This window comes from Trachypithecus francoisi, unplaced genomic scaffold (assembly GCF_009764315.1).
Source record: "Trachypithecus francoisi isolate TF-2019V2 unplaced genomic scaffold, Tfra_2.0 Lachesis_group11, whole genome shotgun sequence".
Lineage (NCBI taxonomy): Eukaryota > Metazoa > Chordata > Mammalia > Primates > Cercopithecidae > Trachypithecus > Trachypithecus francoisi.
The window spans coordinates 69,944,185-69,963,597 of NW_022681456.1; the positions used below are offsets into that span (position 1 = coordinate 69,944,185).

Here is a 19,413-nt window from a genome sequence, read left to right on the forward strand (position 1 = left end):
AACATGGTGAAACCCTGTCTCCACTAAAAATACAAAAATTAGCTGGGCATGGTGGTGGACGCTTGTAATCCCAGCCACTCGGGAGGTGAGGCAGGATAATCGCTTGAACACAGGAGGCAGAGGTTGCAGTGAGTTGAGATTGCGCCACAGAGCTCTAGCCTGGCAGCAGAGTGAAACTCTGTCTCCAAAAAAAAAAAAAAAAAAAAAAAAAAGCTAACCATACCTTTGGTACTGGCCTTAAAACAAATATAATGATGAAAATAAAATCATGTGTCTTAGCAGGGTTGAGTTGCATTCATTTACCTTCCCAGAGCCAAGCTCAGTCAGTATCTTGCCCATAGTAAGTACTCAAGTAAATATTTTGAATTGAACTTCATGTGTAAAGTTGGTGAATATGCTACAGAACTGGAATCTAGTACGTTTCGTTCTTAATTTAGAAAACAGTACTTCTGGAAGCAGTCAATTCGGTTTTCTTAAGGCATATGACCATACTATGATTCAAGTAAAAAAAAAAGTACTTTCAGTTATTTAATTATTAGCTACTCATTCCACTTCTACTTAATCTTTGGTAAGAAAATGGGAAAGAAAGTGTTGTGAGCAGGGTCCAGAAGGAGGGATTTAGACAAACCTATTTCCAGCTGCTCTTGAATCCCAGCTGCACAGGGCAGTTTCTGAGGTGGGCAGGGAGGCTGCTGAGTGAGGAGACTCACATGTGCTTTGGAAGCTCACACACCTAACCTTGATTTACTAGTAATCACTGGAAGGCTCCTTGGCCTTTCTTAACTTACTTGGTAGAGTGGTTATGCTAAATAAAAGAGATCATGTGCACCAAGCAGCTGAGATGTAATAGGGGTTCAAGAAATGGAAGTTTCTTTGCTATTTTTTAATTGATATATAATAGTTGTACATATTTTAGGGGTACATGTGATATTTTGATACCCATATACAATGTGTAATGATCAAATCTGGGTAACTGGGATATCTATCACCTCAAACATTTATTTTTTCTTCATGTTGGGAACCTTACAATTCTTCTGTTTTGAAATATACAATACATTATTGTTAGCTATAATTTTCCTACTGTACTACTGAATACTAAAGCTTATTCCTTCTAAATTTTTTTAGTTTTTTGAGACAGAGTCTTGTCACCCAGGTTGGAGTGCAGTGGCACGATCTCAGCTCACTGCAACCTCTGCCTCCCATGTTCAAGTGATTCCCCTGACTCAGCCTCTGGAGTAGCTGGGACTATAGGCATGCACCATCACAACTGGCTAATTTTTGTATTTTTAGTAGAGATGGGGTTTCACCATGTTGGCCAGGCTGGTCTCGAACTCCTGACCTCAAGTGATCTGCCTGCCTCAGCCTCCCAAAGTGCTGGGATTATAGGCATGAGCCACTGTGCCCAACTTTTTTTTTTTCTTTTTTAGAGACAGGGTCTTGTTTTGTTGCTCAGGCTGGAATGCAGTGGTGTGATCAGAGTTCACTGCAGCCTTAAACTCCTGGGCTCAAATGATCTTCCAGCATCAGCTTCTCAAATATCTGGGACTACAGGCACAAGCCACTGCACCCATCTTATTCCTTCTACCTAACTGTATTTTTATAGCCCTTAACCAACTTCTCTTCATCCTTTCTATTCCCCTTCCCTTCATAGCCTTTGGTAACCACCATTCTACTCTCTACTGTATGAGATCCACTCTTTTAGCTCCATGTATGAGTAAGAGCATGTGATATTTGTCTTTCCTGCCTGGCTTATGTCACTTAACATAATGACCTTCACTGCTAGGTATACATCCAAAAGAAAGGAAATCAGTATATTGAAGAGATATCTGCACTCCCATATTTATTGTAGCATTAGTCACAATAGCCAAGATGTGAAAACAACCTAAGTGTCTGTCAATGAATGAATGGATTAAAGAAATTATGGTACATCTACACAATGGAATATTATTCAGCCATAAAAAAGAATGAGATCCTCTCATGTGCAGCAACATGGATGGGATGGGAGGCAATACTGCCATGCTAAAAATTTTATCTCAAAAATACATGAATATAATAAATTTACTCAAAATGACCTAGAGGTCTAACTATAATTATAGTTAGAATTATATTCATTAGTAAGAGTGAAAATGAAAATAAGTTAAGAATGAAAACACATTTGGTTGACAGGGCTCCTTTAAAATGAGAATTTAAAAACATTTTATATGAAACCAAAACCTCTGATTTAGACTGAAAAATAAAATGTCAATCTGTTATCTTTTCTTGATTTAATGTAATGATAAAAGTTAACATAGCTTTACATAACATCAGAACCCTTTTTCTCTATCAAAACCATGATAGGGTAGATTTATTTAAAAGATGAGAGTCCTTGCAGAAAAGAGAGGGATAAATATGAGTTTCCATGGGTCTTAGTATTTTAAAATTTATCTCAAGTGTTAGTGCTTCTTCCTTTTAAGTTGGAAGCATTGGTGGCTTATAGGAAACTCCTTCTTCTAATCAAATGGATAGTTATATTTCCATAATTTTCGGTGGGAGAGGAGGACTAAAATTCTTAGACTTACCAATAGTCATCTCCAGCCATACATTTCTCATAAACAGGGCCATCCAGCTCTTTAGCATCTGGGAAAATAGTCTCATGGTGGATGATGATGGTTTTGATAATTTCATTCACATGTGCTTGGCAAGACACTTGATCCTGTATTTCTGGGACAGGCATCAATGTTGGGCCAAAGCAAATGGCCAGGTTATAAGGGTCCATCATATTCTCATCGCTGTACTGTGATAGACTACAAAAGGAAACAAGAAAGGAGTTATAAAAGAACAAAGAGAAGAAAAGGGCATACATGTTTAATAATAAGACACTTCAATACTTTAGTAAGATACTTCAACTTTAAATTGGCTCAGCAAATCCCAAAGAAAGTGAAATGACTTATGACCTTAACTAAGTAGAAACTGAGAGGGGATTCTAAGTCCTATTTGCTTAATTAAGTTGCATTTTTCAAAGTCAGGAGGGGGTTTAATATAATATTCACTACAATGGAGAACAGGATCACGTAAACGAGTTTTATTTGCAAATTCGACAGTCAGGCTCTAAATGCTCCTCAAGTAAACTTGGGATACACAGTAAGGATTTCCATAAAGCTTTATAGATGTCTTTAAAATTGTCTTCTCTCCATTCAAATATATCTCAGATTTTTAGTTTTCTCCTATAAATCTTGGGGAAAGCCTAGAAGAAAACAAAGAACCTTTTCTTTGTAACTACTGAAAGGAGCAAATAACTCCAGGCTTTATAATCTGCTTTTGGGTAAGACAATCAATGCTAGGTGACAACCAGTGTCACAGAAGCCATTATAAATACAAGAAAAGGGGAAAAGAATCTTCAATTCTCTTACTCTATGCAAGGCTTGCAAACTGTAGGGGAGATTTCCAGTTGTCTAGTACTAATTTCTACATTCTATTCAATGGGTATTTGTGAAATATTTTCACAGTGATTCAAAATAAGCCAGCTCTTTATTGCTATGCTCCCTGCTCTAGGGAGAGTTTAGATATGTTATCTTTCAGTGTATAGAATGTCAGTCTTGAAAGGAAATGTAAAATCCAGGTGAACATATGACAAATGGAAGGAGAAAAGGGAGACTCAACTACCTTTGTGAGATGATGACAGATACAAAGAAACGGAGATACCACATGACATACTTTACCCTTTTTTTTGGAAATAAGATAGTCTAGAAAGTAGAAAATACAAAAGCATAATTTCCACAGCTAACATATGTTTTTCCCTTCTGCCATTTCTCAAACACACAATATTTTAAAAAATTCACAATAAGAGTAAACGATCATGTTACAGATCATCTTGAAAATGGATGAATCTTGAAAATGGAGATTCTGAATAAGAATGGCCTAATTTCCAAAAGACATACTTCAGCTCAGTGGAGACAGACACAGTTAATCTTTCTGGGTCTTTAGTGCTGGCTTGCAAACAAAAACTTGATGTAAAAATGTTATTTCCAAGTTTTGATTTTGCAGTAAAATAATAGCTTATCTCTCTTTTCACAATCCCCATCCCAAGCATCCTACCTTAGAGGCTGGACCCTTGTGTCTGCATGAAGGCAGGTGCAACCAGCCAGAGGGCCTCTGGGTAGAACCACTGGAAGCAATGCCAGCAACACCCATGGTGCATTTGCCATTCTTCTGAGATGCACGATGAGTTAGGTTCAGGTTTTGAGAACTTTCTTAATTAACAGACTGCTTTCCTAGTCCATTATGGATTATTAGTGCACAGTGGATTTTGTTCAGGTGTGTCAGGAAGATTTGGTAGGAATGGTATGGAGGGGGCCAGTAGGAACGCAAGGTACTCCATCCTGGGGTATTGTGGTGGTCGTGGTGGTGGTGGTGGTGGTGGTGAGGCGGGAACAGGCAAGCCTCTGGATTTTTAAAACTGCCTGAGTGACTGTGTTTCCTTAAAGGTAAAAATGTACAGCGTCTAGCCTAAACATAGTTTAAACCTATCTCTCTAGAGACGGCTTATTTCTAGTGGTGATGAATGTACAAAGGGGTTGCTACTGTCATTTGTGAATGGTTTAGGCACCACAGGTCAGCAGTGGAGTTTCATTCTGTATGGTTCTCTGCCAACACTTCCCTATTGTATGATACTAGGCTCCTGGGGTCAAGCTGAGTGGGTATGATTTCAGGACTAGTCAGCAGGATTGTAATAAATCACCGTGGCCTTTGAGAACTCCAAATATCCCATGAAATACCGAAAAGAAAATACCCGAATTTTAGGAAAGGAGAATCCATGCTAGCATGAGAAGGCATTTCCCCAAGTTTATTCAAGAAGTTGATGCCCCTGCATGTCTTTATTTCCAGCTGCTTAACTGAAATGCTGAATAGCAAGGGGATTCTTAGTAGGATGTGGGGAAGCTGTTCTTATAACGGAACCCATACAGCAGGAAGTAGCATAGCTGAAAATGAAGTTGCCGAAATTAAAAGAATAAAGTTCTTTGAAAATTATGTAGTAATTTAAAAGATTTGTTACTTTGTTTAAGAGAACATTTTGAGGTAGTTTCTTCTTGATAAGGTCTCATTACAGTGAATTTGCAGAAATTCTTTTTTGGATCTGTGTACAGCTCCCATCTATGATTTTCTTCCATCCCCAACTACAATATTAAAAAGTCACAGAAATTTTCCGCAATGAACAGCCAGTTTCCATCATTTTGACAAAAACATTCATGACAGTTTTGGATGGAAGTTGGAAAAACACTGAATAACACTTTTCACTGAAAAGTGTTTTTTTTTTTTTTTTTTAAGTAATATTTAAATATCTTTGCATTTGTGGCTACAGTTTCTACATCCAGGGTAGGGCTTTCATCTATCAATGACGTTGATCTGCTGAGGAAAAATGTACCTTCAGTCTATATTCAATCATTTTTCTCTTTGACGCTGCTGATAAATGGAACCCAGTGTACATTTTGCAGGATCCAAGAACAAAGACAGAATTCAGATGGGCCTTTTGTCAGAGCATTCAGGTACTTACTGATTGAGGAAGGCAAAGAGGTACCTCATCACTATAAGGACCGACCTGGGCAAAGTCAGGAGGAGTTTGCGGATGTGAAGCGCCCTCTCATAGAGATGATCTATTCCTACAGACGGAAGATGACATGGTGAGAGTCCTTTCACTCGCCACATTTAAAACAGAACATTGCAGTACATGGATTACCGGTACACATCTGAATACAAGCAACACCTTGCTCTTGTGTGAGATGCAATTGTAACCAAAACAGTGAATAAATGATCGGCTTGAGTATACCACCATTCCAGAGGGCTTCTCCTCTGACCCTCACCATTTTCTCTGACTTTCATGGACTTGGCTTTGAGTAGTTTAGAGTCTTCTAGATTTAAAAACCATTTTTTTCCTTTGCTGCTAATTCTAAATTTTGCATCTGATATGATTTCAACTTCTTCTTGCTGCACGCTAACCAAAGTCGCTTTCTGGGGCAACGCACCCCTTCCCCAACTGTTATGCGTTAATTCATCATATATTTGTCTATGACTATGATCCAGGCAATGTGCCAGGTTTAGAATCTCTCCTTTCTCAAAATTACCATTGCATTTTACTTATATAGCTTTTCACCTTGTATTACATTATACCATCAATATTAGGACAGCCTACCAGGTTTCAAGCACTAGGAATACATTAGCAATACAATTCCTGCCTTCATATGATGTATGCCCTAATGTTTACAGCTATTTATTTCCTTATCTCGTCCTCCCTGTGGGATGGTGAGCTCCCCCAAGAGAGGATTACCTGAGACTAGTGTTATGCTACCTCTTCACCGGGAATACAAACTGTCCAAAGTGTCTCAGTACTAAAGTGCTTGTGAACATCAGCAAAAAGGTTACCACTACAACACATTATTGGTATAATTCTCTATATATTTAAAAACACATTTTCACACTTGCTGTCTAAGTTAAAGGGAATAACAAACTTTGCAGTAGGCAGAGCACACACTGTCATCCCCATTTATCAGATTAGGAAAATGAGAACTGGGCTAGTGGTATACCCAAGGTCAGCAGGCTAGAAGGGGGAGAGCTGGGACCACAACCTATGTGTCCTGTTTTGTAAGTCTGGTTTCATAAGTCTGTTTCATAAGTCTGTTTCCTGTTTCCTAAGTCTGGTTGCCTTTCTTCGATCCCAAGACTACAACTTTGTAGAGTTGTACCTTTACAAAGTACAACTTTGAAGATACCCAATAAGTATATATTTAAGAAAATATTTCCAAAAAAGTAGTATGTTTGAAAACATTTATGAAGCTTTCTATACTTTGTATCACCATACTGTTCTTAATTGCTCTTCAGATATTCATGAAAATACCTGAAAATTCTCAGTCCATAGCCTCTGACACCATAGTCAACTCATTCTCCTTATTATTGTTGTTGTTTTTTAAACCTTCTTCCACCCACAAATGTGGATAACTCTCCAAGATTTCTACCTGGTTCTCCTCAATGGCAACCTCATCCAGTTGCAAGGTTACAAACATCACTTCTAAGATGATATCTTTGCTTCATTTTTCTCCCTTGAATGGAAAAGAAGTCCTGTAGTTTCTAGTTCTAGATATCTCACTGCTAATTTTCTAATTGAAGTCTTGATTATTTCTAAATTAGACTATCAAAATACTCTCCTAACTCCGTTTTCCCTTTCCAATTCCTCTTGTATCAGTGGTTCTCAACCTTGACTTGGATTCACTTGGGGAGATTAAAGATGCTGATGCCTGAGATTCTTTTATGCAGCCAGGGTTGAGAACCACTGTCTTAATTACCCTCGCCAAGCTCATTTCCCTGGAATCTTGAGAGCTGACCCCAGCTGTTTTCCACTTATTATCAAACTGGGCATTTTATTTTCCCTTCTGCATAGCTGAAAAGGTGTGAAAAATCTATTAGCAATATTCTTGATTAACCAAGAATGAGTTGACAAAACAAGCAATAATTTTTCAGGATTACTGGGAAAAAAACACTTCCATTCCCACCTTTAAGTATGCCAAAGTTGGAACCGTAGCTCTGCCATCTTTTAGCAAATGCAATTTCAGAAACTCTTGAACCAGAGTGTAAGTAAAATATTATCATGCAATTAACATTCTCATTCTTTCATTTTTATTCTTTCACTATAAACCTATAATTTATAATAGTGTGATCTTAGTAATACTGAATTGGATATATTACATTTTGCCTTTTTTATTTGTAAAATATTTCAGAATGGAAAAACTATAATGCTATGAACAAGGCAGATTAGGGTTAACATCTATTGCATACAAGCACTTTAACATACTTCCCAAGCAATGGTTTCAATTATTTTTTCCCCTGAAAACAGGGAATAAGATGCTTAAAAAGAAGTTATTCAACAGGTGTATAAATTCTCTCAGGCCACAATAACTCAATAATTAAGTTATCAACATATCCACCCAATTCAGTCCTACTAGGATCAAGACATGTCCCAGAGTAAGCTGTTTAGCTCCATGACAACTTCAAGTGATGTGTGTAAAACCACACTGTACAGAGAGGGGAGATGAAATGCCTACAGATGAAGTAATTTGAAAGTCATTGAGAATTTAATGGGGGGAATTTTGTACCTTTAAATACTATTTCAACACAGCTGCATTATTATCTCATATCAGAAATTAACTGGTTGAATGTTGATTACCTAAAGCAGCTGATTTTATAAAAAGTGTAATGTTGTTGCTACTTTAAGGAAGACAAAGATGATTTAGCATACCTGCATCTAGAAAGCCTATCTCTAAAAATGAAAAAGAAAAACCCTTCAAAAGCAAAATTATACATATTATGATTTATTCTTAAGACAACAACAAAACTTCTCCCACTGTTTATTGAGGATCTTGGGTGTTTCAAAAGTGAAGTTTCCTCATTCTCCAAGCAAATCCTCATTTTAAAGTTAAGGTCGAGGCTAAGGTGAGAAAATTGCTTGAGCCCAGGAGTTCGAGGCTCCAGTGAGCTATGATCACATCACTACACTCTAGTCTGGGCAACAGAGCAATACATCATCTCTAAAAAAAATTAATAATCATAAAATTAAGGTCATCTATCAGGGACAGGATTTTTGTAGCTTAACGCTAGTTTTGAAGTCCTAGAGTTAAAAACAAAAGGAAAGGATGTAAAAAGAACCACTCTTACTATATCATTCATCTTTAATATTTGTCAAATCCCATAGATGGCCAGTCACTCTGGAAGCTACATTCTCTATAACTACAGGACATAGGCGTTACTTCCAAGAGGTTTTGTTGTTGTTGTTGTTTTTGAGACAGTGTATCACTCTGTCATCTAGGCTGGAGTGCAGTGGGGCAATCTCGGCTCACTGCAACCTCCGCCTCCCAGGTCCAAGTGATTCTGAGGCCTCAGACTCCCAGGTAGCTGGGATTAGGAGCATCCACCACCATGCCTAATTTTTGTATTTTTAGTAGAGAGGGGATTTTGCCAAATTGTCCAGGTTGGTCTCGAACTCCTGGCCTCAAGTGATCTGCCCACCTTGGCCTCCCGAAGTGCTGGGATTACAGGTATGAGCCACCATGCCCGGCCCCAAGATGTTTCATCTTAATTCAAGATCCTCTTGTTTCTGTATCTCGGTTCTAAACTTAGTCCCTCTATCTCTTAAAGGCAGTTCTAAAATTTTATTTAACAAGAATTGAGGGAACAAATATTTGTACACCAGTTTCAGAGTAGCATTATTCATAATAACCAAAAGGTAGAGACAACCTAAATGTCCACTGACAGATGAATGGATAAACAAAATGTGGGCTGCACACACAATGGAGCATTATTCAGCCTTAAAAAGAAACAAATTTCTGACACATGCTACAACATGCGTGAGTCTGGAGGACACGATGCTAACTGAAGCTAGTCACCAAAAGAACAAACATTATATGATTCCACTTATGTTAGGTACCTCAAATAGGCAAATGCATAGAGACAGAAAGTAGAAGAGATAAAGCCAGGGCCTGGGGCAGAAGTGCAGAAGATGGGGAGTTATTGTTTGATGAGCACCGAGTTTCTGTTTGGGAAGATGAAAAAGTTCTAGAAATGGATAGTGGTGATAATTGTGAATGTACTTAATGCCACCGAACTGTGCATTTAATAATTGTTAACATGGTAACTTTCATTTTATATATATATGGCTTTATATATATGGTTATATATATATATTACCACAACAAAAGAATGAGGGGGTCTGTGGGATGCAAATGAAAGATTTCAGGGGAAAAGCAACAAGGACATAAGTGACACCAAAAAGACTAGATAAAGTTATGTGAGGCAGATGTACATTCTCTATAACTACAGAAACATAAATCAAAGCAAAACAGAACTGCTGGCATTCCTGAAGTAGTAGCAAATCTATTCGTCTTGAAGGCTTCCGACCGTGATGGCTGCGAGCAGGACTCCCAATTCTACCTGGCTGGCTGCTCAACAGGCGCGCCATGTGCCTCCGACGGGAGCTTCGCTCTGGTACAAATGACTCATTTACTCTCGAGTCCAGTTAGCCGGCAAAATGTATGGTTGCTGCTGACACTCTGATGAATGTGCATTCTTAGCTGGCTCTGAGTGTGGCAATTCATGGTCTTTCACAATTTCATGCTGGAGGGAAAGATAGGTCTTTTCTTCCCCTCAGAAAAGTTGTCAGTGAGGAAAATCCGTATTTCATTCGGACTTCTTGTAAGCTGGGCTTTGTTTTCCACAATTCAAAGTCTCACGTAATTAGGTAAAAGTGGCATTCATCCAACCTTGATCACATGCTCAAAGCTCCCTGGGTTAATTTATGTTCTTTTCCCAGCAAGGCAAGATTCTCATGTTAGCGTCCCAACTTCCCAGCAGGCGGCTCAGACAGCTCCATGTAAATGCATGTGAAAAATTTACCATCAAACACAAGTTACTTCAGCAAATGGCAAAAAGTTCAAATGGTCATCACTCTGAAAATACTGGTTCTTCTGTGGACTATTTGTAGAAGTATTTGTTTGCCAGGAAACAAATAATAAATCACAAGATGCAAATTTCTCCTTAGGTATGAAGGCAGGGAAGGAAATTGCTCGGTGACCACATTTAGAAACTGTTTATTTAACAGTGGGTACACACATACTTGTGAGTTCCATAGCCTAACAGCTGGCATTGAAGATGAATGTACCAGTTTCAGGACATTTTTAGGTTCACACTAACAATGTCAAGGTGTTCATCAAACCTTTGTATATAATTGTTTAATAGACTGACTTCTGTGAATTAAACCATTGATGCCTCTCCTAAATAACAGCACTATAGAAATACAAACATAGATGTTTCCTGTTCTGCTGAATTAACATATTGAGGTTAGGAAAGAAACTGAGTCTTAGCCTAGAGAGCTTTACCTACTCAGTTCAGATACTCAGCCTATTAAATATTTTTAAGGATAAAGGAAAAATTAAGAACATTATTATAAGGCATCAGACAGAAATTTAGAATTCAGAGAGAAAACCACCATGTAGGTCCATAAAGCTGAAAGAAATTTTTATAGCGAAAACATATTAGAGCACTAGAAAAAGAGTTCAAAAACGTTTTTCATGAAATAATTAGAAAAGGCAAATAAATTTAGGTACTAAGAAGCTCATCATAGTATTTTGGCATAATTGCAAAATCACTGGAAACAATCTAAATGTCTAAACTAGGGGATTTGTTACATAAAATAGAAATCATTATAGGGTCACTAAAAGCTATATTTTGAAAATAATATTATTGAGTTTAAAAAAAGTGGTTTATGAAGAGCCAGTGTGGCGTGACATAATTTTTTACAACAGCTTGGCTGGGCACAGTGGCTCACGCCTTAATCCCAGCACTTTGGGAGGGTGAGGTGGTTGTATTGCTTGAGTCCAGGAGTTCAAGACCAGCCTAGGCAATGTGGTGAAACCACATCTCTACCAAAAAAATACAAAAATTAGCTGGGCGTGGTGGTGCACGCCTGTGGTCCCAGCTACTTGGAAGGCTGAGCGGGGAGGATCGCTTTAGCCTGGGAGGCAGAGGTTGCAGTGAGCTGTGATCATGCCACTGCAATCCAGCCTGGACAACAGAGTGAGAGCCTGTCTCAAAAACATTTTTTTTTTTTACAACACCTTTATTGAGATATAATTAATATATGATATGATTTACCCATTTACAGTTTACCAATGATTTTTAGTACACTTAGAGTTGTGCAAGATCACCTCAATCATTTTAGAACATTTTCATCACTTCAAAAACAAACCTCTTATCCATTAGTGGTCACTTGGTACAATATAATTTTTATGAAAAGTACATAGGAATGGTGTACCCACAAAATGGATTATTATTTGGCAATCAAAAAGAATGAAGTACTGATACCTACTGTAACATGGATGATCCTTGAAAACATTATGCTAAGTGAAAGCCAATCACAAAGGACAACATACTGTCTAATTCTATTAATATGAAACGGCCAGAACAGGCAAATCTATAGAGACAGAAAGTAGATTAGTGATTGCCTAGGGCTGGGGGTGTTGGTGGTCATGAGTAAATGGGGAGTAATTGCTAATGTTTGCTGACTGGGGTTTCTTTTGGGGGTAATAAAAATGTACTATAATTGATTGTGGTGATGGTTGCACAATTCTGTGACTATACTAAAAACCACTGGCCCGTACTCTTTAATGAATTGTAGAGTATGAGAATTATATCTCAATAAAGCTGTTTTACAAAGTACATAAGTACTGTAGAAAAACTCTGGAAAGATACTAAAAACGTTATCACTATCCCTGTGTACAGAAATTACAATTTGTTCTTGGTTTATAATTTTTCTACAGTGATAACGTGTTAATTGCATAACATTAAGGTTGGTGCATGATTTTTGCCGCTGAAAGTAATGGCAAAAACCACAGTAACTTTTGCACCAACCTAATAAATAATTAAAAAAGCACTGACTACTCATTTGATGATTTAAGGAATTATTGTTTGTTTTAAGGGTATGATAATGGTATTGTAGTTATGTTGCATATTAACATGAAACATAATATTTGTTGTTGTTTGTTGTACACAAAATGTGTACATGCCAGTGGTTCTCTTTGGGTAGTGGAATTACGGAATTTTAGTAGACAATATTTTGTTTTATGTGCTTTTGTGCATTTTTCAGGTACTCTACAATGACTTCATGTTGGCTTCATGATAGGAAAAAAAGTTCTCCCTTAAGAAACCATTTCCTCATATCCAAGTAGTCATCTAAATAATAACACCTAATGCAAAATGAAGTGAAAATGTTTCATCTGGGCTCACAGCCTTAAGGCAGTCAGAAAAAAAACATGAATTACTTGAGTGGCTTTTCTAGGGCAAGTCACTTGAACTTATGCCCTAGAAAATCTCAGAGCCATGATACAAGGATATTCTAGAAGCTGCCCAGACTTTGTGGGTATGACCTGGAGCATTGACAAAACCACTCACAAAGTGGATGGTTAAAACAAAACAAAACAAAACAAAACAAAACAAAACAAAATAACTCTTGGGTGAGAAACTGAGAAATTACCAAGTTTGTCACTTCAAATTTATGCTGCATTTGGTTTTACTATGTCTTCATCCAGATAAGTAATCTTTAAAAAGAAATATACAATAAATTGGGGAAAAAATAGTGCATTTTTTTTTAAAAAGGCCAAGATAAATTTCCTTTGACTACACGTATTTGTAAGCTTCCAAAGAATGTGGTCACTCAGGGTCATAAGGCATAAACATGGCTGGATAATTACTCAACACACACACACACACACACATACACATACATACACACACACACACACACACCCCTTTCCCCAAACAATCCAAAAATAGGTAAGCGAAAAGTAGTGGATGCTCCAGAGACTCATGCGAACTCTTAGAAAAGATGAAAAGGGAAGATTTTTCTATACAAAATAACTGTCATGTGAAATTACTTTAATAGGGAAAATCAAACCCAATTACAGCAATGCTTACAAGATGACAAGAGTAAAAACAATCTATCAAACAGATCTCTCTTTCCTGTAAAATTTCAAAATCTTTGTTTCTATCGTATATTAACTTAGCCTGCATTTATTTGTAAATATCTTACCTTTCCTGCTATATTTTAAGCCTCTTAAATGCAAGAATCAAGTCTCTGAATCCCTAGAAAGTTTTATACATTGTAGGCAATTAATCAAATTGGTTCAAATCATCAAAAGTCTGCAATATTGATAAGGGTATACAATGATAAAAGATGTATTATGCTACTCAAAGAATTTATTGAAAATCCAGGGAAAATGCAGGAAAATCCAGGAAAAATGTATTGTGGTCACATTGGTAAGAAAAAAAATACTTGCTTAGAGATAATAACATCCAAGAATCCTCTCTTTTTTAAGAGGTTAAATGTTGGAGGAAAAGGGGTTGTTATATAAAGAGGTTGTTAGTGTCAATATGTATATTTTTGAAAAACCTGCCATTCTGTAAAACTGTGCACTAAAAGTAACAAGACTTATGGGGAAAAATAGGGTTGGGGCAGACTATTCAACATTTATGAAACTTTGTAACTAGAGCACTAATGAAAACATTAACAATCCTATTAAAATCCAAGGATTATGAATCCATTGATTTTGATTAATCCATTGTTTTAATACAGGAGGGAATATCATTGTAGCTTCTTCATTTGCACTTGAGCACTGCAGGCACCGCCTACATGAAAGATATCTCCATAGATTTTTTTCCTTGTAGTTCACCTATTTGCTAAATATGACTCTAATTGTGAGAAAGCTTGACATAAATTGTTACAAAGCATTTAATGTGCTGGGAAAAATCATGCTGGAACCAATGTAACTTGAGGATAACACTAATATTTCTAAATTCATGTGAGTTAATTATGCCAAAGAAATGCATATTTAGCAGAACAGACAGATTGCTAAGTAGCTAACCCAGGTACTGGCATATGTGACCAGAGTTTATAGTCAGAGTAATTGTAATAGTAATGATGACAGCTTGCAACACTTACTGAGGGTTACTATGTGCCAGGCATGATGTTAAGCCCTGAACATGGACTATCTCATTTATTCTTCACATAGACTCTATGAAGTAGATGAAGAAACAGCTATTTAATAAGATTAAGTATTAATCTTTGCTCAAGTTTATACAAAGTTGGAAAGTGGTAAAGCTAGGATTTGAACCTAGATCTTTCTGACTCTATGGCCTCAGTTATTAAAAACCACTATGAAATGTTATTTTTCATCCAATAAAAGTGTGAAATGATTCTACAATGGTAACTGACAATGTGGCCGAATGCTCTTTATCCAACTGGTACATGTACATGTTACAGCTGACATGATGTATGGACCTAGAAAACCACTAAGCATTGTACAGCACTTGTTATTTTTCCAGACTTAAGCTTTCTGGCTAGGATGTGAGGGAAATCTTTGGACGTGGCCAAAGGAGAATTCCAGAAGTGAGACACCTCCTTTTCATTTCTTTCCAGCTGGGTCAGAGGTTCGTTGTGATGACTCAGGCTACGCAAGGGCTGTGGAATGGACGTGCAGCTGTACTTCTAAATTCCAATGGGACATCAGACTGGGGAGGATTATGACCGGGAAATTCATACCCAACTGGAGCCAGGACTCTACGCACCAATGCGAGACAAAGAACTTGTGGTGGAATCTTGACTTTTCAATTCATTTCATCTATAAATTCTATTTAACTTAACATGCTCCAGGAATTAATTAATTCCTAACATTTGGGACTGGCCAAATGTTAGGGCTGCAAAACTGAGTAATCCATAAATCCACAGGTCTGTGGAGCTAATTGTGGGCACTTCATTGAGCATATTCTGTGCCAGGCACTCTTCTTGGCATTTTACACGTATTAACTCACTAAATTCTCACAACCCTATGATGTAAGGATTAATGTTCTCCCTATTTTATAGGTGAGGAAACTGAGATGCAGAGAGCTTAAGAAACCTGCCTAAGGTCACACAGCTGATGAGTGTGTGGCACAGCTAGGATTTGAACTAGGCTCTTTGAATCCAGAGTCTCCATTCTTAACCTACTGCCTAAACTCCTTCTCTAGTAGTAGGAGACAGAGGGGTTAAAGAAATTATAATGTGGGGAGATCAGAAAAATTCTAGACATATGTACCCAATAGAATTCTGGGAGAGGAGAAAGTGATTAATCCTGGTTGGAGTGGTGGGGAGGACAGAGTTGTGGGAGGAGTGCCAATTTGGCAAAGCCTTCACAGCAGATGTTGAATGGTTATCAGGGACAGCTGAGGAAACAGCATAGGCAAGTGGATGGAGGTGGGAAATAGCCTGGCATGTGTATAGTCTGCTACTACTGAAATATACAGTAAATATGGTAGCATAGCAGGGGAGGACTGTGTATCAGTAGAAGATATCAGAGAGAGGAAGAATTCAGTTCTATGAATTGGCCATGCCATAGAGTTTACTTTTTCTTTTTTTTGAGACAGTCTTACTCTGTCACTCAGGCTGGAGTGCAGTGGCACAATCTCGGCTCACTGCAACCTCCGCCTACCAGACTCAAGAGATCCTCCTGCTTCAGCCTCCCAAGAAGCTGGGAATCCAGGTGCATGCCACCATGCCTGGCTAATTTTTTATTTTTAGTAGAGATGGGGTTTTGCCATGTTGCCCAGGCTGGTCTCGAACTACTGGAGACCAAGCAATCAGCCCACCTTGGGGAGTTTGCTTTTATGTGGGAAATACTGAAATAGGTTTTAAACAGGGGAGAAAGCAAGCAACCCAGTTTTTTTTTTTTTTCTTTTACTCTAGCTGCAGTGTGGAGAATGGAAGGATGCAGGGCCGGGGTCAGGGGGTAGAGGTTGGGAAAGGAAGGCAAAATCTAGAAGTAGAGTCCATTTAAGAGACTAACTATCCCCAATGAGAAACCAAGGTGATGGGGATGGGGAAGGAGGGATGAGCAGCGAGATGTTTTTTTTGAGGCCAGATCAACAGGACTTGTTGATTCAGGTAGGGGGTCGGGGGACTGTAGGGAGGTTTCTTTATTAAGAGTAAAAAGTTGATTCTTATGAAGCCTAAGTGATTGAAGTCAGCTCTAGACTCTTACTGGGAACTCAGACTTAAAAGGGGTCCTGTATTTTTAGATGCATGGATCCTGATTGTGGCTAATAACTAATTCATGGTATCATTATTTTCACCTTCCTTTGTATAGTGTCAAAAAGCCCCACTGAAGTAAACAGCAATGCTTTACTTTGCCAATGATTATCAGTTTCATAATATGTCATACACAACCCCAGAGCAACTCTGCCTATTAGCTTGGGTTGCCCACTGACAGATAATTACCCCCTGGTGTTCCTGCACTGTAATAAGGATCTTTGATCTCATCTTACCCATTTCTTGAAATAACATTCAAAGATGGATAAATTACCCCACTCCTAAAATTGTCTGAGAAAAACCAAGAACCAAAAGCCAAGAAAAGGTCACATTTCCCAGCTTACAACTTTCTCCTTTCCCTTAGGCGGCTGACACCTGCCTTTCGGCTCAGTTCCAGCCATGAGTGGGAAGCTCCTGGCTTTCTGGAGCCAGAGGATGTTCAGGAGGAAAGCCCACTCAGTCGAGGGCGAGGCCATAGCTGGGAGGATGACTCGCACTTGATCCAGAAAGAAAGCAAATGGTCTCAGAAATATGGTGGTAATGGAGTAATGGTGGGAGTGGAGGTGTGTGGAGGGGGGCCAGTGCCTTTTCCAGGAAGTTGGTTAGTGAAATAATTCTGGTAGGAAAAGACGAAAAAGAAGTCCACTTACTGATACAAGAAATCAGATCATTAAATCTTTCCTTAGGAAAGAGGGGGTTTTCCAGCCCACGGAAATAGAGCTTCAGAACGCCAGCAACTGAGTTAATATCATGGTTACTCTGGTCATCAGCCAAAGGATTTTCACCTAAAAAAAAAATTTGTTACATTTATAGTGCTTCTTTTTATCCGAACAAAAATATATTTCTATGAACATACACAGTGCTATATATACATGTATCTTTTAATTACACTTTATGAAAGATTATATGGTACTAAAATTAAAATAATTGGTTTAGATATCCCACCCCATGATTAACCTAAAAATAGTTGACTAAAATAAAGCTTTAAAAATCTTATGCTACTAAACAATCCCTTACAAGTTACCCAAATCTTAAAAATAAAATATTGTGGAATTTATAATTTTACCCAACCCCCACTTTTTAAAAGCTGAAATCTGTAATCTTAGTTTGACATGAATTCAAACACTACATCCTGTGTTTCTTACCCTACTGGAAAAAAGGCACACACACACACAGTCTGTCTGGCTATGCTATGTGAGTCAGCAAAATTTATCAGAAATGTCATAGGCTCCACTGAATTGTGAACACCTACAATTAAATAAGTAGGTATTTCCCAAAGTGGCATGGTGGTGTTCACAGCACATCTGAAAGCTGTCTTAGCAGAGGGAGACTGTACAATCAGATAGAGGAACTTGAAAATACACCTTTCACGTTACCAAGGAGTTTGTATAAAAATTGGGAATTAAAAAAAAAAAATCACAAAATAAAATTATGTATTTTTTTATGGTAAACAACTTTAAAATATTAGGTAACTAGTCTGATGTTTCTCTCTGAGAATTAAATTAAATTATTAGGCAACTAGTCTGGTTATTGTTCCTCTCAGAGATAAAATAACTTAAGAAGTTCAACATAAAATACAACCTTAATTCAAATTCTATTTTTTATTTACAGTTTTATGCTTCTCTTCTAAAGTTCACAAAAAGTGTGCATTGCATTTTAATATATTTTTTTTTTTGCTTCTTAGGGCAATTTATTTTTAGGGATCTGTTGTTCCCTTTTCTCTGTTCCTAGGGCACGAAATCACTGAACATGAATTTATCAGAATATAATAATTACTATTATTTTTGCCCACTGTGAGAAAGCCTCACCCAAGCAGATCACAAACAAGAAATACTGGGAAAACTTCCAAGGAAAAATGATAGCGTATTTTGCCTGTGGTGGCTAGCACAGAACCTGATACTTCACCATATTCCAACTTATCCTGAAGATGGCCAGTGCATGAGACTTGACACATGTGGCTGCTCTGCTCTAACCATCAATTTTTACAGTTTTGCCGATGAGGAAATCGAGGCCAAATAGGAGTTGAGCGACTTGACCCATATCACATGATTGATTAGTGGCTGAGAGTCTGATATGATTCTAGGTCTGCCTGACATGAAAGTGTGCAGCTTTGCTAATTATAATGTGCTAATTGGAATGTTTCTAACATAAGGAAATTATATGTGCTTCAGGTGATGGATATGCCAGTTACCCTGATTTGATCATTATACATTGTATGCCTGTGTTAAAACATCATATATACCCTATTAATACATAATACTATTACGTACCCATAATAGTTAAAAATACAAAATTAAGGGAAAAAAAGTATTGACATTGAAAAAAGATAATGTATATGGTAAATGACCCAGTTTAGTAGATATTTGACAGCCAATTATGAACCAGCATAAGGCACCGGCTAGGGTCACAGGGAAGGAGTCTGTGGACAGTGAGAAGAAAAAGGGAAGAGCTCTCAACAAAGGGAGCAGCTGGGCAGCTGGGAGGAGCTGCCTCCCTCACCTGCTATCTAGGCCCAGGGCTGCCCAGGCCACTCTTCTAGAACCTTTCAGCCCCACATTTGCTACACCTGGCACTGATTATCAATGTCAGCCCTCAACCAGGATGCAGAGCTCATATACTTTTCTAATTTTAATAACAAGGGCTTATAGTTTTGGTCCCATTTCTCAGCTATTCTTAATGGATTCTTACAGCTGCACCCCTAATGTAGTACATACAAAGAAAGGTTTTGAGGATATACAGAGTAAGGGTGTCACTTCAGTTTACAGAACATGATGACTTTT

The 19,413-nt window shown here is 37.8% G+C and overlaps 1 protein-coding gene across 2 annotated transcripts in view; it reads right to left on the minus strand.

Annotated features, from left to right (window-relative positions):
* SRGAP1 (SLIT-ROBO Rho GTPase activating protein 1) overlaps positions 1–19,413 on the minus strand; it is a 326,848-nt gene that overhangs the window by 31,661 nt on the left and 275,774 nt on the right. For both annotated transcript variants that reach the window (XM_033221401.1, XM_033221400.1), the window contains exons 15-17: positions 17,284–17,418; positions 5,531–5,636; positions 2,559–2,783 (exon numbers count right to left, since the gene is read on the minus strand). In XM_033221401.1, coding sequence (XP_033077292.1) covers positions 2,559–2,783; positions 5,531–5,636; positions 17,284–17,418 — 466 coding nt within the window. The remainder of the gene's footprint in view (positions 1–2,558; positions 2,784–5,530; positions 5,637–17,283; positions 17,419–19,413) is intronic.